The sequence below is a fragment of the Dendronephthya gigantea genome, unplaced genomic scaffold, assembly GCF_004324835.1.
Source record: "Dendronephthya gigantea isolate DGI-Jeju-01 unplaced genomic scaffold, DenGig_1.0 000098F, whole genome shotgun sequence".
Classification (NCBI taxonomy): Eukaryota; Metazoa; Cnidaria; class Anthozoa; order Malacalcyonacea; family Nephtheidae; genus Dendronephthya; species Dendronephthya gigantea.
The window spans coordinates 671267-695570 of NW_021163108.1; the positions used below are offsets into that span (position 1 = coordinate 671267).

The window sequence follows — 24304 nt, forward strand, 5'->3', positions numbered from 1 at the left end:
TTCCGGCTGGGCGAAATCGATTTTTAAACGACTCGACACTGAGGTTTGAGCAATTGTCGTGGGTTGCAAACTCGTCCCCTCGACGGGAATGTGCCGATTTACCATTAAGTCGTTTGAAATACCTTGACTTGTTTCTCTTCCTGTTTGTCTTTCCTGGCATGCGTGCCCTGTTGGTTGAAATTGCGGATGTTGAGCCCGCGGAAGACACTTCGGTAAGGGGTTTGTTTCCCTTGATACCAACGCCGGTTGTTGCTCCAGGCGCGATTGCCCGGTCGGGCATTGAAGCCCGGGCCTCTCCCGGGCTGCGACTGAAAAGGCTTATACCGGTCGCCATGGTTACCGCGTGCAACGAGGCTACCCATAAACTTTTCATGTTTTAATTCCTTGAGCATGGATTTTTTGAATTTTTTACAAAACAAATCCGACGAACCTTTCTCAAATAACTCGGGACTATCGAGTAAATCCAAGCATTCCGGCGAGATCTTTACGAGTAAGCCTTTACAGCGGTCTGACAGACCACAAAAGGAGGCATTTCCCACGAGCGAAATGGCTTGGCGAACAAAGGCCACAACAATGTTTGGATCTAAACCAGTGGACTGATCTTCGGCGGCAATAGCTGTGTCCCACAGTTGTGTAAGAGGCCCAAGAGGATCGAGAATTCGGGCTGCAAGGCTTAACTGACGTCTGTCTATGACAGGGTTAAAGCAATGCCTTTACGCTTAAAACATTTTTTCTATAAACGAATCGACTTTTTTAGGCCGCAATTCGGCGTGAAAGGGTACAGGCTACTCTTTTACTAGATTTTTTCGCTCTGACTTCGATAGCCCTTTAAAGGCGGCCGAAACGGCAAATTTTAACACGTGATCTGACACGGTGTATTCGTCTTCACTGGTCAGAGATGACCGAAAAGATTTTTCCCGCTCAAGCTCGCAAGCAGCGGTGGAAGAAACATTTGAAATTTCCGATTCGCTCGCCGACGAAGAAGAGCCGCTAGAGCTCGAAGAAGAGGAAGAATAATCAAATTTAGACCTTCTTGATCTCTTTGAAGGCTTTTTTATCTTTTTGGAAGCCTTACGCTCCCCTTCGTGAGCCCCAACCGCCGAGCGGTCTTTGGCCAAATTTTTGCTCGGTCGCTTCTCGACCGGTTGTTTTTCTCGCAAATGAATTTGCGGCGTTGACTGAGGTCGACTCTCTGATCCCTCAGTGACCGATTGAGGCACTGCCTCACCACCGGATGCTATAACCTTACAAAATTCTCAATAAAATTTATAAAAGTTATATTTACTTCGAGCTTTATTTCGGACACGACGAAAAAACACGTCTGCTGTGAAAGCGAGCTGATGAAGAACTGATTTGACGATGTCGAAGCTACCTCGTTTTGAGTTTGTAGTGTTGGACTTAGTCCTCCATCAGCTGTGTTAGCGTTTTGATGTGGAATAAAGCATTGTTATATCGAACGTCTGTGTTCGAAATATAATATCTATTTAGAGCACCTTTTGTGGATAAGAAAACTAAAGAAAGATTCAATACATAGGAAAATAATGCACACAAAAGATGCGTTTATTCAAAATGATAATTTTGACCCTGAAGAAGCAATAGAAGCTGCAGTTGATAAGAGAAAGTTTCTTATTGAAAGGCTTTCAAGTGACCACGAGATTGAAGATGACGAGGAAAATAAAGACAGTGAAGAATGTGACGATGATGATAATTAAACTTTAAATTTAATCGAATGGCAATGGTTTACCGAACCTTTCTTAAGGAAACCATGCATGGCAAACGAGCAAAGAAAAATAATAAAACGTTTTAGGGGAAATTATTATTTATTGCTGTAACTAATTGCAAGACAAATAAATGTTAAAATCGTTAATCTATGTCTGAAATGTTCTTCTTTCCGGCCGCTAGTTCATAGCTACATTTTCATTTCATCAACAAAAATTGGGTATGAAATATCTCATTAAGCAGATGAGCATCTGCTCGTGAGCAGTTACAAGCATGTGCTCATCTGCTCATCGCACAAAATTTGTAACCGATATTCCACCTCATATTCCACGCAAGTACACTTTGACTCTTTGAGTAACTCGATAATATGAAAATTGATGTATGGAAATGTTTCGTGTGTCAATGACATGTTGACATATGATATGAGGACGATAAATCAAGGTTAACGTATGAACTGAACTGCATGTATCACAAAAGAAAGCATACATAGAAAACGAATCTTTAGAACGAACATTAGTCTAATGGTACTAAATATCGACATACAAATGTGTAACTCTGGTAAAATAAAATACATTCTTCGCAAATTCTTACTGCTTGATGAATAAACCGGTATTTGTGTAATTTGAGGGAATTGTTGTCGAACAAATGCATGTGACCGTGCGTATTTACGCTATTATGCGTATTCACGCTTCATTATTTACCCCATCCCTCGCGCCCGGGCATTATTCTTTTCGCGCGTGGAGACCACGCATATCTTCGTGAAAATCCAAAAGTTTCCGACGTCCCGCGTGGGGCTCACGCATTGGTTTTTTATTTCGCTGGTTGGGGGGTTATCTACTGTTGCGCCTTACGCATATATTTCCTATTCGTCTGCATGTTTCTGAAAGACCTTGAAAATACTTAGCCACGGTAATGCTGAAATTGAACGATGCATGCAAGTATGAATTTGAAGCGCGCGGGACATACTGTATATCTAAGAAAAAATTTCATATACGTATATCTTTATAGCAGAAGTAAAATAAAAAAGACCGGGTAATTTCTAGTAAGTAAAGAAACAACGTTTCAAACGTTTTAACTGTTACTGATGCACAGTATGCAGACAAGTAATAGCCGCCTTGAGTCTTCGCTCTTGATTTATGTTTGTCTCCTGTGTGTAAAATGAAACTGTCGGGTAAGATTAACTAGTGGATGGTTCTGACTTCTGCGTAGGAGAGTGTTTGCGACAATTCTATTGAAAAACTTAGTGTTGAATCTAATTGTATACCAAGATCTTTTGCTGAAACAATTGGAGTGGTCCTTTTCCCAAGCAGAATTACATGAAAGTTCCGGTAGTCTTTGTTGCATTTTTAGAGTACCTAATACAATCAGTCAAACAATCAGTTTGGTCGTATCAGGATTTATTAGTAAGCTATTATGACTGCACCATGTTGCTATATTTTCCAAGTCTTCATTAATTTTTAACCGTCATGCATTGCTTCGCCAGTATCTTCTAAAGGGAAACGGGAGATACAATTTTGAGTCATCCAAATACGAATGCAATTCACTAAAAACCGGAACTGCAAGCAGCTCATTTATATGTTGAACAGACTTGCTCCTAATACTGAACCCTGTGGTACTCTATGGGTGATATAGCCCGGTTGTGACACCACTGAACCTATCCTTACTCTCTGTTCCCTTCCAGTCAAGTAGCTTTTAAACCATTTCAAAGTCTCAAAACTAAGACCAAGAGCTTATAGCTTGGTTAAAAGTTTGCAGTGGTCAAAGTCTCAGAGGAATCAAATGCTTTTCATAGATATGATAACACCATATTTATAAGTTGTTTTGAATCCATTGCTCTAATCACTTTATCTGTTATAAATACACTAAGATTCTTATATGAATGTAATCGTTTATTTCCACTGTGATGTTCAGTTAAACGTCTTTTCCAATCATATATGAATTTAATTTGTTTAATGCTACTCGTTCACATACTTTGGAAATCGCAGTTAGTAATGGCACTGGTCGATTATTGTTGAAGACTTCATGATCTTCATCTTTAAGGACTGGCACCGTCTCCGATATTTTCCAGGCATAAAGAAAAATTGAACAGTGAAACGTACGGTATATCATGTCTGTAAGAACTGTAAGAATGCATGGTAAAGCATCCTTTAATATAGACATTCGTATCTTATCATAACCAAGAGCTTTATTTGATTGAAACTCCGTTACCACTTTTCGCACATCAAATCAGTCATATAGTTCTAGCTTATTAGAAAATCAGTCATATACTTCTAGCTTATAAGATCTCACAGATATATGAATAGCTGGAGGTTTCGATATTCCAAAGATGCGTAAATTAGATAATGATCTTTGAGGTTGCGTAATTTGGGGTTAGGAATGTCTTCCATTGAACTATCAGCAAATAGTTCAAGGAGGGGTTTGTGATCTACGGCGATTATGAGGTTGGTGCAGCCGAGGACAAAGAACCTTGCTTTATCTAGAGCGTCCGCGACTGCGAATGCTTCTCCCTCAATGGGTGCTTATCGAGATTCAGCTGCATGGGTGAAACGGCTTCAGTCTCAGTGTGTTATTTTCCAACCGCGGTGTGGAAACAGGAGGGCTCAGCGGAAGGACAGTTCGGACCTGTATTTCGGCATGTTGTATGTGCCAGTGTTTAGTCTTTAGATCGACTTTTGATGTATGGGAAATGTTTGTTATTGTTTAACGCTGTTTTAAAGATGATGGCGCCAAAGGCAAACTTGTGACGATTTCGCTTTTGCCTTGTTGGCTTGGGTGTATGGAATCGTTGATGCCAGAGCTTCTGAGGTGCCACTCGTTGCTTAGATTGTCTGATTTTCCTTGGATCGGTAAGTTCTTTGGCCAAAGTAGCAAGTTTCACTTTCCTGCTGCGATTGTTGCGTTTCAAGGCACTTCTGAGACCTCTTTTTTCCTTTTTTCGTTAATGTTTGAACTCCTAGGTGTCCTGGTTGTTTTCTATTTTAAATTAGACTGAGTCGATTTCACGAAGTGCTTACTGTATTGTATAGTTGTACAGGACAATGCAAATGCATCACTCGTTTACGAATGATAGAAAACAATGAAAGTTAGAGCCCAGGCACTATGGGTGTAGCACAATCAGTATTATGGTCTACTTATGACTCCGTCAATGAAGCATTTTCACTTTCTCTCTCGATGACACGAAAGCAGCGGCAACGCGATAGCTGTTTGATAGTGTAGCCCAGGGAGCCAGTAGAATAATAAATTATTGTACATATAGAATATATAATCAAGCTACGAGATTATACGTATAGAATTTATAATCAAGCTACGAGGGAATAAAAGGCGATCATCAGTGAACACTGAGGCAGAACGAAGCAGAACTTATGTTGAAGTAGAACCGATTAAGGAGTGGTCTACACGCTGAAATATATACTCGATAAACTAAAGCGTACGAATTACGTGAAGCGTCGCACTTTACATTATATGGATCTTCAATGATCAAATGGTAGATCTTCAATGATCAAATGCTCTGTTATAGTCTTCAGTGACTTGAGCAAGACACTACGTTGTAAACGTGTAAGCGAAGTTATTCGGGAGAGCTCTGACATCGGGATTATCGCAGCTAGTGGCAGAAACCACAGGAAAGGAACAATTCGCCGAAGAAAGCAAGTATACCGTAGCTTGAGAAATTTTAATAGCAATTATACTTTAATAGTTTTAGTCTTAGTTCTTTGTAGGAAAATATAAAAATATATATACTGAAATTCTGTCTATGAAGATATATTTGCCGACACCCACACAGACGGATTAAAATTCGTCACAGATAGCTTATATGAAACTTCAATATCAGCTGGACATCGAAGGTTCTTAGAATAATTGAAACTTTTGTATGATTATTTCAGAGTCCTCACAGCATAATTAGTTTTCTCTAGTTTATTTCAAGCAAAATATTTGATTAGCGACGTCGAACTGACCGCGTCATAGATCGTAAACTCCTTTATATCAACGAATTATATAGGAAGTCATTTCTACAGAGACCGCATGGGAAAGGAGCATTGAAACAAAAATGCATGAAACAAAATCGAAGCAAGGAAAAGTTGAAAAAAACAAAGAAATTCCAAAGCATACCTCAATCATATCTATATTTTCCATTCCGAAAAGTTTTGGTACAATATCATCTTTCTGTACGACGTGGGAAAAACAACTTTGTGCGCCTGGTATGGCTTCAACGTATTTTCTAAACATGATGTCAGCCATTGGGATTAGGCCAAATGTTATGCACTGTAAGTGAGACTCTAGGTACGACTTTTCCAGTTGTTTAAATTTCGCCAAAAGAAACGTCAACACTAAACAAGCAATTGCCCCACCTGTGGAATGTCCTACAAAAAAATGGCTTATAAATACCTTAATTATTAGATGTTTGGTGTTTAGTGTTGCGGAATGTTTATTTCAGTTGCGCTGTGTGAGCAATGAACAGCAATACTACTACAATACTAAACGCAAAACATTTTGTTTATAAGGGACTTAATAAAACTAATCTGTATTAAATACCTGAAAATGAATCAAGTCCGTATGTAAGCGTACCTTAAACTATTTTTGTTCATATTCAGAGACACAGTTACTAACTTTAGCAATTAGTCCAGAAATATTTTTCCTTGCTAAAATAAGACATAAAATTTGAGCCACTGGTCCCAGTTGTCAGTGAAAAGTCCCAGATTTGAAATTTCATAAAGCGGAATATATAGCAGTCATTTTGGACTAGGTTTTTGCGGCGAAAGAAAAATATCGATGTCCGCGTGACATATAGGCAGACACCACTGAGCTATATTATAATTCCTGGTGGGAGTGCTCGCCATCATCAAGTGAAGCAAAAAAGATGGCGGATTTTAGGCTTTGCTGACGCCACATGGTCCTAAATGGCCAGGGTGGTTACCTAAATTGAGTCATCTCTCTCCTAGTTTTTAATAAAAAATACTTTTGGTGAATAATTGTTTGTTTTTAAAATAATAAGTTAAAATTGTTTCTTCGTTTCCGGGCTTTCCCTGTTTTATAAATTAAGCGAAGATGTGATTTCTTGATCTACTTGTGATGTTTTAAATGTTTTAACAGAAGATATTCAGGTAATCTTTTTTAAATATTTTTGTTTCTTCCGTCTGGACTTTAGTATATATTATATAACTAATATAAGACTCAAAATTAAGTCTCCAAGCCAATAAGTCCATCAAAACTTATGGAAAACTCAGGAATGCTAAATGAGCAATGCTATAAATCAAGTATCACTTAGCTGAAATTGTATTTTCTTTACATAAAATGTTGATAAATGCATCAGAGTTTAGAAAAGTTCAATTTATCTCCATAAAGATACAAACAATTTCTGGCATACAAAAAGTTAAGAAATTCGCAGACGTTTCCTCTAGAAGTTCAAAAATCAATTGGATTTCATGCGGATTGTAAAATAGACATGAATAAATCAATGAAACTCGGAAAAATGAAAATTACCGGTGAGGTAGTTGACGGGTTTTTCCATATTTTAAAGTTATAATACTTATTTGTCCTGGTGTTGGTAAGAACAACGTGTACGACTAGTATACATCTTGAAATAATTGTTTTTCGTATTGTTATTAATAAAATATATCGAAAATATCGAAACTGACCACGAGGTTTCGCACAAAATAAAAAATTCCCAAATATTCCCAGGAGGTGAATGTTTTCGAAGCGGGCTCAGATTTGCGCAGTGCGGAAAAGGCGAAGTCCGCCATGTTTTTTGTTTCAAAAACATGGCGGCAAAGTTACTGAAATTCGAGGAGCACTCCCTCCAGAAATTATAATAATATAGCTCAGTTACAGTCTTCATGGTTTTTTCGATACTGCATGCAACAGTTTCCATACTTTTTATTATTACAATCATTCATTCCACTTTACCTGAGAAGACAATTCGCTGCTTATTGATAAATGCTCGAGCAAAATACTTCAATGGTATTTTCTCAGCAGCGCTAAGGACATCTATATTTTAAAATAAATAAGAATAAATTAATCGATTATTCATTAATCTTTAATTATTAATTAAATAATCAAACTTTGATTATTACCAATAAAAGTTAACCATCTAAATCGTCTTATCTAAATTGCCGAATTTAGCTACAACACAGTAAGAAACATATAGCTAAAAATACTGATAAGAATCATAAGTTGTTTGAAATGTGCCTTGTCATTTAGAAAGTTTAAATCGCAACCACAAACAAGTTTCAGATTTGTATCGATAACTGGCTGGCAGGATCAGTAGAAAATTGCGTGACCAACACCTGAAGTCATCATCCATATATTCTCAATGCTGTGGCGGACAAATTATATATACATATATTTATTTTATGGCACGCGGTCTCGTGACTAAAATGGCGTGCCGTATATATATAAGCTTCTTGCGAAGATTAAATTTGTAACACACAAATTTAATCTTAGAGGGGTGGTTGGCGTTGAAAACGTTGATAGAGGATAAAAGTATAATTATTAAACCAGCACACAAAGGGTCGTGTGTCGTAGTCTGGGATAGAGAAGATTATCTAACAGAGGCACGTTCACAACTTAGTGAAACGAGGTTACAACCAAATTAATAATTTTTCGGAAAAGATTGTGAAGTCTTTGACCTTTGAAAGCAATGATATGTTTAACCGGCTTCACGAGCAGAGAAACATCTCTGAGAATTAACTTAAGTATTTTTCGTACAATTTTAAGAAATCGTGTACGGTAGGTAAATTGTATTTGCTAACTAAGATTCATAAAAGGTTACTTAATGTGCCATATCATATGTGTCATATCGAATTGTGGGACTCCTATAGAAAAGGCTTCTGAGTTTTTCGACCACCATCTCAAGCCTATTATGAGAGGCTAGAAAATCTTACATTCAAGATACATGCAGGGCATTTTCTGGATAAATTGAAAGAAATAGGTAAACTACCGGAAAATACATTGCTCGTTACGGCCGATGTTACGAGGCTCTATTAGAGAGGAAATGATCCCCTATACAAGCACATGGCGAACCTGGCAGAATTACCAAATGGTTCTACGCACACCATTGTTGGAATCGGACAGTCGTTCCGAGTTGGGTGCTTGCAAAGCCCTCGTGTTTCAACTAAATGTACTGCAATGTTTCTCCAAAAACCGAGTAAAGTGTTGCTCCATGCAGTGTCCCTGGTGCAGAGGAATGTTCTCATGAACATAACATGCTTCCCTAATGTCCCTCGGGGGACTTTTTTATTCCCTAAACGTCCCTGTAGATTAATACTTTCATCAAGACAATCATTGTTCCGAGCTGGGTGCTTGCAAAGCCCTCGTGTTCCAACTAAATCCGATTCCAACAACGGTGTACATAGAACCAAGCGGTAATTCTGCCAGGTTTGGCATTGTGCTTGTACGGGATCATTTCCTCTCGTGTAAGTATTGGTAGAGCTTGCGAAGACGTTGACAACTTTGTCATGTTGGCTTGTTCTCTCCCTGCATTTCCTGCTTTACTTGCTCCCGTAGATGTGTAATGGAATATTTGTCCATATTCGCGGGTTAGTACGCCCAGTCAGCAATCGGGCCATCGGGCCTAAAAGTGCTCATAAATGCTCATGAGCAGATGCTCATCTGCTCAATGAGATGTTTCAGGCCCAAACTCTACAAAGGGAGGAAAAAGGGGGTATGGCGAATGCGAAAATGTATACATTTTTAGAGCGAAATATATATTGGTGTCATGGACAACGCGATGCTTAGAGCATAAATTAAGACACGGATTAATGCTTGTAACAATACAAGGTGTATCAAAAAAAATGTCCCAAATGTAAAATTTCCGTTTTCAGGATATTTTGCAGAATTTGGTAAATTTTTGTGTTCCTAGAGATAGTTAAGACTTATCTGGTATATCTAGGCCAAGTTTGGTTTTTCATTAACAAAATTACGTTACCGGGGGGGTGTTCCATTCCACTGATATTGAGAGGGCTTGCGCGCGAAAATGTGAAGCTGAAATTGAGATATGATTTAGCTGTCTAAAAGTAGGAAAGCTTTTTAATAAACTGTCAAAGTTTCAGAAAAAATAATGCATACTGGAAGCAACGCGCGACCCCTAAAGGTGACAAATATTTCATTGCGCGCAGTGGATTAAATGCATCGTTGATTTTAGCGTGACCGATCTCATTCAAGGCTGAGCAAATGAATAAATTAAAGCGAGAAACTGAACACAAAAACAAAGCGATTTATTTGTCATGTTAATCCTCAGCATGTCCACCATTTCATTCTAAGCAAACTGCGGCTTGTCTGAGCATACTAAACACTGAACAGCGAACCATTTGTCTGTCCATTCGCCTAGCTTTGCCGGTGGTAGCGTAGGCGATTTGCAAGAAAGAATATCGAACGAAATGGATAATAGGAGGCAGGACAGACAAATGTGCTTCGCCGTTCAGTGTTTACCATGCTCAGACGAGCCGCAGTTTGCTTAAAACGAAATAGTGGAAATGTTGAGGATTAACATCAAGAATAAAAATCTTGTTATTAAATCGCTTCGTCTTCTTGTTCAGTTTCTCGCTTTAATTTATTCATTTGCCCAGCCTTGCATGAGATCGGTCACGCTAAAATCAACCATGCATTTAATCCACTGCGCGCAATGAAATATTTGTCACTTTTAGGGGTCGCGCGTTGCTCCCAGTTTGCATTATTTTTCCTGAAACTTTGACAGTTTATTAAAAAGCTTTCCTACTTTTAGACAGCTAAATAATATCTCAATTTCAGCTTCACATTTTCGCGCGCAAGCCCTCTCAATATCAGTGGAAAGGAACCACCCCCCGGTAACATCATTTTGTTAATGAAAAACTAAACTTGGCCTAGGTATACCAGATAAGTCTTAACTATCTCTAGGAACACAAAAATTTGCCAAATTCTGCAAAATATCCTGAAAAACGGAAATTTTACATTTAGGACATTTTTTTTGATACACCCTGTATAATTAAGTAGAACAATTTTACAAATATTTTAAACATATTGTCCGGGCACTACACTGTTTTCTTGTTTAGATCGTTTGAATTTGTCTTCCGTAGGCAAGAGTTTGCGTTGACAAGCCCGGACTTGTCAACGCAAATCGGGCCATCGGGCCTAATAGTGCCATATAAGGCCATATAGGGCCCAAACGGGCCTAATAAAATACCTGACACACGATTATTATTAAGAATTTGTTGAGCAATCATCTAAATATGGGTCGCACGCGTAGGAACTGTCCTGTGTTTGGCTGTGGTAGTACAAATTTAGCAAGGTTAGCAAATCATCTCGACCAACGGAAAAGATAATTTTGATTAATATAGTTTAGGTACTTCACGACTATTAAATAGATGGTAATTTATGATACGATTAACTATTGTTCTATAATCACTTAAACTTGCGGTTTGTTGTATTTTGATGAAATGTGCAATCATCAATAAGTAAAAATTAATGTTTGAGGGAAATATGAACGAGTCTAGCAGAAACATCGGATCACGTCTCAGCATACAGTCGGTGAGTTCTATCCACCTTTCATTATCATAGATCGATTGGTTTTTTGACGTTCATAATTATGGTAACCGTATTTCTTGTGTCGCATAGGTGGTTTGTTTGAATAAACACGAAACACTTTATTTTTCCCTTCGAAGTTATGATTGCGGTTTGTGCGGAATCCAACTTTGAAACTTGAGGATAAGAAATATTTTGTTAACAGTGTCTTTAGATTTATTTCATCTTTGTTACAAACCCAAAACTTTCCTTTCTTGGTAGAGATTGCGGTCGCAGGCACTCCATGTAAGCACCCCATTGCTGTGTTTTCTCGGCAAATTCTGTTCGATGTGCGACATTTATGTGCAAGCTACTCTTTGTTTGGAGGCAAACATGTTCCGTTTCGTCCAGTCATTAAAACCTATTACCAGTAATGTATGCATAAACGCGTTTGGACAAAGTCATCAACTGACAATGTATGTAAACAAATACTTGTGCGCACATCATCACGCGTGGGAGTAGCGCACACCGTAGCGCTCATAAATTACCTTTTGTAAACAATATGTTTAATACGAGAAGGATCTCCTCGCAAACCTGAACATTGCCTCCATCAATTTGGAGTGTTTTGGATGCCCGAAAGCGCAAATACTGATAAAAAATCTAGTATGGCTGGAGACCTGCGGGAAGCATTTGGCAGCCGACGCATATCAACATTGTCCTAAAGTTGAAGTAGAAGCGTACGGGTTATGGCTGGAGAGACAAATGTAATCACAAACAAAAATAAAAAACCTGTTCCCTTATAAACCAATGGAAATAATTTGGCAATCGTGTATTCGTTATGGACATATTGACACATGGTACGATGAAATAAAAATTAAAGTATAAACTAACGGTGTTGAATTAAAATGTTGACATACTAAATGTGTATAACCTGACAAACAAAATATTTTCTTCGCAAATCCTTACTGTGTACTTAATTACGGTTTAATAACGTCACACTCTCACCCTGCGTGGAGACCACGTGGAGACCACACCCTCACCCTGCGTGGAGACCACTCTCACGTAAGGAAGATTTTGAGAAGCATCTCGAAGAGCTATGTAGTTTGTTCAAAAACAGGTCATATCCTACATGGCTCATTGAGAAGGAAACTAAGCGAGTTAAGGAATATAACATAGAACAAAGCAAGGTAGTTAATGAACAAAGATGTAAGACTTGAGTGCCTTTAACAATAACTTTTCATCCTTTGCTAAAGCACTTCGGTCTGGTGATTAAGAAAAATCTGCACATATTGTATTTAGATGCAGAAGCTCGTAAAGTTTTCACCCCAGAACCTTTTGCGGCATTTCGAACTGGCCGCAATTTAAGAAGCTATTTGGTTAAAGCTAAGGTACCACCATTAATAAGGGAAAAGGGCGGTAGAAAATATAAGAAACCTAGATGCTTAACATGTCATAACATGAAGGAGACCGACACTTTTAGATGCACAGCTGATGGTAAACAATATGTAGTAGTAATTAACCCCCATATGGCATCAAAAACACGCAACGTCAGCATTTTGGGGGCTTAGCGTGGGGTCCACGCGTGGAGTCAGGTGCGTGTTCGGAAAACGTCGGAAATGCTCGGAACAACATTGGGACAACATTTTTCAATAGAGCACCCCGTCCGGTAGCAAAAACACGCAACGTCAGCATTTTTGGGTATGTTGCGTGGGGTTAACGCGCGATGCAGCGTCAGCATTTTGGCGTGGGGTTAACGCGCGTGGAATCGGGTGTGTGTTCGAAAATGCTCGGAACAACATTGAGACAACATAGTTTAATATAGCTATAGTTAATATATAAGAATAATAATATGTGTAACTAAATGTTCAACAGTATAATAGTAATGATAAGAATAGCGTTGTCATGGTTGACTGCATTTTGTTGTCAGGGATGGTCGCAGTGGAATGATTAGATTGTTGTGTATCAGATGCGGGTGGATTTAAGTTATTATTAGTTATATTAATGTGATTATTGATAGAGTCTTTACGTTTTGTCTTAAGTTGCAGATAGACTGCAGGAATGTCGATATGTCTGTTAATAGTATTGCCGCCTGCACCAAACCAAGCTTCTTTGAATTCACGTGCGTGTTTTGTTTGTGCTCGTCCCAGTAGTTCAGTTTTTGTCCAGGCGAAGGTGTGAAAGTTGTCGTATGTGTGTACTGCGGGTAAGGATTTCACGTAGATGGCATTTCTTACAAAACGACAGCCACCGAAACAAGAAATGCCATCTACCTGATTCCTTGTAAAGAACTGTCCACAACGATACATAGGTCAAACCTCATAGAAAATCGAAACCTGAATAACTGAACACAAGAAGGCTATAAAACGATACGATCTTAAATCCTTACCCGCAGTACACACATACGACAACTTTCACACCTTCGCCTGGAAAAAGACCTGAACTGCTGGAACGAGCACAAACAAAACACGCACGTGAATTCAAAGAAGCTTGGTTTAGTACAGACGGCAATACTATTAACAGACATATCGACATTCCTGCAGTCTATATGCAACTTAGGACAAAACGTAAAGACTCTATCTATAATCACATTAATGTAACTAATAATAACTTAAATCCACCCGCATCTGATACACAACAATCTAATCATTCCACAGCGACCATCCCTGGCAACGAAATGCAGTCAACTATGACAACGCATGCCCCAACTACCACTCATATCAGATCAAAACAACCAATCAGACGCTCTCAACGTATACAGAGTCTTAAAGAACAGCGCGAAACTTAAATATATAAAGCTAGACACATGAAAATAATTTATATTCTGAAGAAGACTCGAAGTACCGAGTCGAAAGCTCAATAAAAAACAATTTTAAATCCGGCGAACATTCATTGACAAACAAATATGCCTGCATGGGTTACAAATCTTTAAGCATACACCGTCAGGGTGTCTCAAAAAAAACGCAACGACTTAAATATGCAAGAATATTAATATTGTTCGGGTTTGCACCATAGTTCAGCTAAAATGACTTTTAGCATTTTAAATGAAGGATTAATTTGCGTTTTTTTTTAGACACCCTGTATATAAATAAATATATATAATAATAAATATATATAATATATATATAATATATATATATATATATATATATATATATATATATATATATATATATATTTATAGTTATATATATAGTTAGCTATATATAATAGATATATTGCAATAGAAGAAAAAAACATATATACTCGGACAATTTTTCGGAGTTTCTTTTTTCTTCTATTTTATGATATTACATGCAGTAGGAATCAGCCGAATCGCTATTAAAAGTGATTAATATAGCTGTATTGGATAGTTCATAGTTTACAGTTTATATTGTTCGAGCGATCGCCATTATAAGGATGCTTTTTAAGTTAAGGGAGGCTGCAGTTATGCAGCGGTATAGAGCATGCGTAGAAAGAAACAACGTGGAAGGAAGAACAGTGTTTTACCAAAGGGTTATTTTACATTCGTAAGGAAATAAATTGAGTTAAAACATGTTTTTTTTTGTTGAATTAACTGGCATCCCAGTACAGTAAAACACTTTGATTCGAATCGGCGTTCTAGAGTTGTAAAGAAGCCTAAATATGAAGAGTTTTGCAACTCAAAACTTCCGTATTGCTTGAAGACAATCTCAGAACCGGCCAAATTTAGACATGAGTGTTGAAGAGAAAAAGATCGAAAGAAGCAAAGCCAAAATGGCAGTAACAATAGCATCAAGACGCCTCACGGGAGCAGTCAACAGGGAAAGTGAGTACGATATTCTAAAGAACTTAATGATCGATGTGGAGAAAGCTTATGATGATTTTTGTAATGTCAATGAGGAATTTGAAATTATGGTATGTGACGAGCAACACGCTGAACACCGTGTAGTCAACGGTGAAGACATTAAAACTTACAGAGACAGTGTACATAAAAGCTATCAAGATGCAAAGGAGGCATTCAATTATGTTAAGAGGGAAAACAGAGAAAATGCTAGGAAACAAATGGCTGAACCAGTTAAAGCTGCTTTGATGAATAACATTCATAGAATTCGTCAATTAATGGCTATCATTGACATGAACTTGGAAATAGAAAATATAAATGGACAAGCTCTACAGTTGGATAAGAAAGATTTACAAGAACTTTTGAATGTCATATGTGAAGACATGACAAAACTTTGCACCATTGAATCTCAAGAGCAAGAACTACCAATTAATAAGGACGTTAATGAAGTCGTAAGTGATGTTTACAGCCATATTAGAAAGATCAATCTATATTTGCATAACCAAAATTTATGTACCCAACCTTCAACCTCTAGTAAAACTAGTGAAGTAAGTTTATCACATGCAAGTAGTTCACAAGAAAATGAAATTACAACAAGCAGTGTTGCTCAATCCCTGCAGGCCACCAATACCAACACTGTGACCCAGGCTGCCCAGGTTACCATCTCCCAAATCAGTATGACCTCATCATCAACTGGGGTCACCCCTACCCCACCTATTGACACTTGCTCTCCCCAAGCCACTACAATGGCATTGACACCCACCACAACCCCACAAGCTGTCAACTCCAGACTCTCATCTACCAGCACACTACCTGCCACTACCATTGTACAAGTCCCGACTATCTATGTTAGTGATCCCCTCCCAACCCAAGGTACCACCACCATTTTACCTATACTTTGGGTAGTCACTTACTTAACACCCCAGTTCGAAATTCACATCTCCAAGATATTTATAGCACTAACTCGTCTGAGCAAACACAATTTTCGCAGCAAAGTCAATTTTTCATGAATGCTTCAAGGAACAATTTGGCTTGTGTAACAGTAAATGGTCTAACTACCACACCCATCCACCATCCAGCTGTGTCCTCATACCCATATTACTACTCAACACAGAGTGGTAGCAATACTTCCACCTATCCAGCATATACCCAGGTCATCGGACAGCAAACGGTCCCCTTGACACAGAGTTATGTTAATACGAATAAAGACTCATCTATTTCACTGAAGAGAATGAGCCTACCAACGTTTTCCGGACTCAGAAGAGACTGGCCTGAGTTTAAGGCAGTATGGAAATCAATAGCGGAAACTTCAAATTACAACAAAACTGCTCTAGCACATGAGCTTAAAAGGTCAGTCAAAGGAGAAGCTAAAGTCCGTATAAAGTCGGTTTACATCACTAAGCCAGAGGCTTATGACTCTATGTGGGAGAAATTAGAACTGTACTACGAGGACACTAGTGCAAGTGTTCAGGCAGCATTGGAAGGTCTCCAAAGGCTGAAATCAGTTAAAGAGGAAGATTATAAAGCCCTAGTGGAATTGGTCGATGAAGTGGAGTCAGCCTATGCGCAATTGGAAGAGCTGAATAGATTGAGTGCGTTAACTATGAGAGATGTTGATTTCATAAGCGATTTATTACCGATTCATTTGAAGGTTGATTGGCGACGAAAATACCGTGACTTGTCATCCGATGACCAACTTCAACCATTCAAGTCATTCATGAGGTTTCTAGAGAGTGAACGGGCAATTGTGGCGCGCCTAGCCGAAAATCAACCATTGAAGAAGAGAAGTGATCGATGGGCGGGTAGCAGTCATCAAGTTGAGCAAGGAAATAGATCTTGTGTTTATCACAAGTGTGCCTTCCCTACTCACAGGAAAGATACTATAAAACATTCTACCGAACAGTGTAAGGAGTTTCAAAAGCTCTTGGTTAGTGGGAAAGACGGAAAGTACGAGTTGTTGAAGCAAGTGAATGCTTGTTTTATATGCTTTGGGGATCACAAGAAGCAGAATTGCCCAAACAAAGTCCCGTGTCGTTCTTGTGGAAGTAATCAACATCACCCGCTGTTGTGTGTGCGGAAAAAGACAGATCCTCCAGAGAATACAGAGAAGAACAAGTCCCAAGTGATCAAGAAACCTCTTCCTATGTTGCAGGAAGTGACTCGCCTGCTTTATATCCTATTTATCAGGCAAATGTGAGTGATAGCAGCAAGAAGTTATCAGTTTTCTGTGATGGTGGTTCGAATGCTAGTTATATAACCCATCGGGCTGCAGAGAGGATAAAAGCTAAGAAGGTGAAGAAGCTCACACTTGATGTTACAACAATGGGCAACGTGGAGAAAACCTACAACACTTGGCAATACGAGTTTGCCATCAACACAAGCTCAGGAAAGAAAATCTCCATTACAGCGTTTGGTATGGAGCGCATAACTGGTCCGGTAAGCAAGTTGGATCGTCAAGTATTGGTCAAGTTATTTCCTGATTATGATCCTGATTCGTTGCAAAGAAAGTCGACGTATGTGGACGTACTTCTTGGCTGCGACTACTTCGGTCTCCACCCAAAACAGGAAGAAGCAAGATGTGGTGAAAATTTAAGTATCATGAGTGGTTCCCTTGGAATCTGTTTGCAAGGAACACATCCAGATTTGGTGGAAGGAACTAAGTACGATACCAATCTGGCGAAGAAGATACATGACGTAAACTTAAAAGCTGAAACCTACAATGTTCGAGTGGACTCACATCCCGAGTTTTATTCTAATTGCAATCAAAACACCATTTCAAATCCCCCACTTACCATGAATTCATTGAATACATCTCGATCCTTCAGCAATCAAAAGGAAGTGGACCAAGCAAACAACTTCATACAAGGTGAAGGACTTGGTACTGAAACAGTCCCTAAATGTGGTGGATGTCGTTGTAACAAGTGCCCAACTGTGGGCCATACTTACTCCTTCCGAGAAGAGCAAGAATTAAAAATGATCCAAGAGAACTTGGTCTATGATAGCGCCAATCAGTGTTGGATAACCAGTTATCCCTGGCTCATTGATCCCCACACCTTACCCAACAATTATCAGACTGCATATGCCACCTTAAAGAGAACAGAAAGAGCGCTGATGAAAGATGATACATGGGCTAACACTTACGCGAAGCAGATGGACGATATGGTAAATCGAGGTGTGGCAAGAAAGTTGTCCCCTAAAGAGATAGAGGAATGGACAGGTCCTGTGTTTTACATTTCGCATCTAGCAGTCGTAAATCCTCGATCCACTTCCACACCTGTCCGGATTGTGTTCAATTCTAGCCAAACCCATGAAGGTGTTTCATTGAATTCGTGCCTCGCAAAGGGACCAGACTCGTATATGAACAATCTGGTAGGGATTTTACTACGTTGGCGTGAGGAGAAAGTAGCTATGGTAGGTGATATCAAAAAGATGTTTAACGCTGTGCATTTGAAGGACATGGAGCAACATTGTCACCGTTTCCTGAGAGCGCCGACACATCTACGCAATTCAACGCGTCAACATGGGTGACAAGCCAGCACCTGCTATCAGTACGGAAGCCATTTACAAGACGGCGGAGTTGTTTTATGAAGATAGTCCACAAGCGGCAGACCTACTGAAAAATTCTAGTTACGTAGATGATTTAATCGATTCAAGACCCAGTAAAACTGATGCTATGAAGATAGCAAAAGAAACCGAAGATATCCTGGCCAAGGGTGGATTTTCGATTAAGGGTTGGCAATTCAGTGGTGATACAGGTCCGCGGGTTCATGAACAGTTGATGGCTACTGAAGTACCAAATGAGATCACCGAACAGTTAGATCAAAGAGTTGTGATGCTGAAGGGAACGGATGAGAATTTGCGTGTCCTCGGTCTAGGATGGAATCCAAAAAGTGACTGCATTGTGTATGAAGTCACTCTAAATTTCAGCAGCAAGAAACGCGGTATTCGAACGGGTCCAAACCTCGCTGAAACTGACTTACCCAGTGCCTTACCCAACTTCCTGACTAGAAGAGTGGTTTTGGAACAAGTAATGAAGATATATGATCCTCTTGGCTTGATCTCCCCCTTCACACTATTGGCTAAGATATATCTTAGGGAAACGTGGTCTAGCATGCTTGGATGGGATGACCCACTCCCCGCCGACCTTTGCAATAAATGGTCCAATTTCTTCTCCTCCCTGTTCAAGCTACAGCGTTTGTGTCTAGAACGATGTCTACGACCTGTTGAATCAGTTGGGCTCCCGTGGTTGATTATATTAAGTGATGGCAGTGATCTCGCATACGGATTCGCAGCGTACATCAGGTGGCAGTTGGAGAACGGTCAATTTTGGTGCCGATTGATTATGGCGAAAGGGCGAATTGCTCCCATCACGAAGCTCTCTACGCCACAGTTGGAATTAAACGCAGCGGTTCTCTCCAAAAGAGGACGGAAGGTCATAGAGAAGGAAACGAGATTCGAATTTGATAGAATCCTACAGATTGTAGATTCAGAGACGGTGTTGAGTATGATAGACAAGACCAGCACTCGTTTTAAGGTTTTTGAAGGTGTACGAATAGGCGAAATTCAAGCGGCAACCAATGGCGACGTATCGTGTTGGGCATCGATGTCCGGGGAGCACAATACCGCGGATTGGCTGACTCATGGTCGAACACCCGAAGAACTAGGCAATGATTCCCACTGGTGGAATGGCCCCCCCATTTTATACCAGCCGATTGAAGAGTAGGGATTAAAGTTTAACCCAAAGAGAGAAGACGTGCTGCCAGGTGAGAAGAAAGTGTCCAAGAAAGTAACTAACACTTTGACAATCAGAGAAGAGATAGCCGACGAGAAAAACCCGTTGATCGACTACACAAGGTTCAGTGATATCAACAAGTTAATATGGGTCGTTTGCAAGATTATTAAATATCGCCAAGAAGAAGAGTTTTGGCGGTGGAAGAACTTTATCAATATCCACAGATCAGCTAAAGGAAGCCGAGAATTTTATCATAAAGGACGCTCAAAAGTTACTTCAAAAGGAGATGGTGAAAGTCGATAGAAAGGGTAAAAAGGGGGGCCATTATTCAAGTTTGACTCCAGTCAAGGACAAAGATGACTTTTGGGTCATAGGACAGCGCCTAAGCAACTATAACCCCATGACGGTGGATTCAGATTTACAGAAGTTGTTACCTTACAACCACCCGGTTACTAGACTTCTCATGCAACGAGCCCATTCATCAGGTCATAGAGGACGTGATGCGACCCTGGCACAGTTTCGTCAACGGTACTGGGTACCTCAAGGAAGCAAATTGGCTCAATCAGTCAAAAGCAAGTGCCAAATGTGCAAATTACGAGAAGCAAAGTTCCAATCTCAACTGATGGGACAATTACCTGAAGCAAGAGTAAAACCCGCCCCAGCCTTTAACAAGGTGATGTTGGACCTCTTCGGACCCTACACAGTACGAGGTGAGGTACAGAAAAGAACCAGTAGCAAGGCATACGGAGTAATTTTTACAGATTTGGTCATGAGGGCAGTACACATAGAGGCTGTTTTTGGTTATGACACAGAATCTTTCCTTATGGCTCTGAGCAGATTTGTCAGTGTTCGTGGTTGGCCGGAGGTGATTTACAGTGATCCTGGCTCCCAGTTAGTAGGCGCCGAGAAGCATTGTTCATCACTCTTTACATAAGAAAGGAATCGAGAATGGTCTTACGTGGAAGTTTGGCCCGGCAGATAGTCCTTGGTATCAAGGCACAATTGAATCGATGGTAAAAGGTGCCAAACGAGCGATAAAGTTTGCGGTGAATAATCAACGTCTCTCAGCTTCCGAATTCTTAACAGTTTGTAGCGAAGTCTCGAATCTTCTGAACGAAAGGCCAATTGGGTCTCTTCCGGGTACTGATTCTGACATCAACATTCTGACTCCGAACAGTTTGCTGCTGGGCAGATCTACAGCAAAGAATCCTGGAGGATGGCAACCTCAAGGTAGCAACCCGAAAAATCGTTATTACCTAGTCCAAAGAGTAATTGAAGAGTTCTGGAAGAAGTGGACGGAATTGTATGCCCCAGCATTGGTGGTTCGTCGTAAGTGGAATACAACAACTCGAAATCTAGAACCAGGCGACGTCGTTATTATAGCAGACAAGAATACCCTACGTGGAGAATATCGACTGGGCCTAGTTCACGAAGTGTTTCCAGGGCAAGATAAGAAAGTTCGTCATGTGTCGGTTAGGTATAAAAACTTCCAAGTCGGGAATAAGACAAAAGAATACAAAGGAGATGATCAAGCTATCATCGTGACTCGAAGTGCACAAAGACTGGCTTTGTTAGTTCCAGTAAATGAAGGCCCCACACAAGAGATACAAAATAAATTATAAAGAAACTGTTAATGAAAACATGTTTGAAACATTTAAGGAACATTAGTATCACATTATTGCATGATTATTCATTTGGTAAGATGCGATCGCATCGACTCCGGTCCTCCCGGTGTATTGGATAGTTCATAGTTTACAGTTTATATTGTTCGAGCGATCGCCATTATAAGGATGCTTTTTAAGTTAAGGGAGGCTCCAGTTATGCAGCGGTATAGAGCATGCGTAGAAAGAAACAACGTGGAAGGAAGAACAGTGTTTTACCAAAGGTTATTTTACATTCGTAAGGAAATAAATTGAGTTAAAACTTGTTTTTTTTGTTGAATTAACTGGCATCCCAGTACAATAGCGCAGATAGTATGTACCTACCTAATATGGTCGAGTTTTGTGATTGGGTTTTTGTAACGATAGTAAACAGTGTTTATGATTCGCTTTTCTAAAAATCAGTTTGTATATAGTTCATTGTGTTTTATTCTTATCATCAACTATAATAGCAAAGCTTGTTTGTGTAGGTAGGTTACTGCGATAACAACTGCTACTGGCGTGGCTATTTTATTTACCTGTTTTGTGTTTATTTGTTTTATCTGCTCGCGCAAATAATCTATCAAGTTCAAATCGTTGTCTTTGGTGCGCGTGTAAACTAAAGCGAGTTAATTTTATAGTTATATTTAGTTCTTTTGTTAATTTAAATTTAGTTTGTTATACCAAGACTTTATTTTTGCATTTACTAACCATAAATTTAGTTTTGCTTATGTAACACTTCGAACATTGTTCAAGTTGTCATATGCATGCAGGTTATTGTTCATGATGTACTATTTTATCTATTTAATGTATAGGCTGCATGAGATGGTTAAAGTTGCGTGCTGTATGTGCATGCGATCACGCAATACTGTATTTAGTATAGCTATTCTTGTTTCGTGTTCTCTAGTTCGAACCTACTATCTACTACGTATTTACATATCTATACATTTCTGCTACCTACCTACCTATCTATATGCTACCTACCTACCTACTTACCTACCTATCTACCTACCTACCTACCTACCTACCTATATCTGCGCACTGTGATAACCCACCATACAACCTTTGCTACCACGCTGATCTGATATCAATGGCATGGTCAACCAATCATTTCGATATTAAAGTCATCATATATTAACTGCCTGTGTACGCATTGCTTGCTAATTCTATTCTGTCGAGTTCGAAATTTCAGCGCACCACCTAAATCTCGCGCGACCCAGTGACTGCAAATTTTCGTTCGGTCCGTGAGAACTACAGATCTTACTTCTCATGAGATTCGATCCATAAACTAATATATAGTTTGGGAAATAGTAAAAAAGGAAGCAGTACTTCTTTAAACAACCTTAAAAATTCTGTAATTTTACAAATATCTTACCACATTTACAGGTGGCTGGATGAATTTGGGATCGGTGTACATGTCATGTAAATTAGTGACAATGGCCATCGCCGATGATTGCGATCGATTCATAAACTAAAAACTATGCTTATGAGAACTTTGCTTTAGAGGCAATATTTTTCCTAACCGCGCAATATTTCGCTGTAGCCGGAGTAAAGTTTGACGTCTAAACCTGGCCTAAGCAAATAAAACCACTTGGTGTATGACAAGAATACGCTTGTCATACGCCTATGCATTTTTTCGGTTGATAATGCCCGCAGCAACCGCAATTTTGCAGGTACTCTAGTTTTCAAGTCAAAATACTACGGATATATAGTGAGTGGATTGAACATGATCTATAAGTAAACGAAGTTAGGCTGTCTATAACAACTATTATAACGATTTTTTTCATAGTTCACTAACGAAACGACATCCCTGCTATACATAAAAAGATTGAAGAGGTATATACCTTTACAAATATCACCTCGATATGAACTATTCGTTCCTGAAATAATGTGAGACTTCATCCCTTTAAAACTGACATATAACACGTTCCCACAACGGGCCATGACATATTTGGGCACATGCTCATTCTCATACGACACAGATAATTGGCTGAGTAAATGCTCTTTCTCCAAATTTTTGAGGCATTTCTCGATGTATTCAGGATTTTGACAGTTATAGGCAATTTGACAACAAAGTAATGCATGATGGATGTGAATTGGATCAAACAAATCAGTTTTTGAAATCATCATTTCCAGCTCGGATTTTTGGTCTGGCCTCTCGTCGTGCTTAGCTTCCAATGACTCTTTTATCTTCCATATCTTACGGGAAATCAATTCCTTTGTTTCATTGTAAGAATCATGAAAAAGATTTTCACTAAGAAGAGAGTTATGAAGCACTTCGTATACATATTCAAGAAATAAATCGCAGATACTCTTTTCAATGTGCCCCGCCGCTTCCGCATGTTTGCAGGGAAAGCTAGCGGAGATAGTTTGCATAAAGTCTCTTGCGTGAGACATGACTTTCTCGTGCCGTTCTGTGTCATCCCGCCACACATCGCCAAATCGATTTTCTTTTATGAATTCCAAACGCATTTGAAGTTGCTTTATTGGTTCGTTTACGATACTATCAAATATGCCACGTACAATTGCAGCCATCTCGACTCGTTCAAGCGTCGAGTTCATATCTTCGTCGACACTTTGACTCATTCTTGGATACCACTGAACAATAACTAGTCGGAATGCTTACAACAAAACGATATTGTACAATTTATGCTATATCTGATTTACCCGCTCATATATGAATTGTTTGTTGTCAGTGTAAATTCATCATCAAGTATTCATTGAAACATAACTGATTTCCGGAAGTCAGTCAGATGAATTATTTGAATGACAAACAAAGCCTACTAAAATTGAGAAGGCTAATATTTATAACTGCATAAAAGACTGCTATATATAATATGACAGATCCTGACGGAAATAGTACAACCACTTTGATAAACCGGCCAAGACAAACAAGAATCCGAAGTAAATAACACTTGAACTAAAGTGAAGATCCGCGTGGGTGTA

The 24304-nt window shown here is 39.2% G+C and overlaps 1 protein-coding gene across 1 annotated transcript in view; it reads right to left on the minus strand.

Annotated features, from left to right (window-relative positions):
• LOC114534202 overlaps nt 1-24040 on the minus strand; it is a 60748-nt gene extending 36708 nt beyond the window's left edge. Inside the window, exons 1-3 of the mRNA XM_028555757.1 lie at nt 23203-24040; nt 7621-7701; nt 5827-6077 (exon numbers count right to left, since the gene is read on the minus strand). Coding sequence (XP_028411558.1) covers nt 5827-6077; nt 7621-7701; nt 23203-23944 — 1074 coding nt within the window. The 5' untranslated portion in view covers nt 23945-24040. The remainder of the gene's footprint in view (nt 1-5826; nt 6078-7620; nt 7702-23202) is intronic.
• Between the last annotated feature and the right edge of the window lie 264 nt (nt 24041-24304).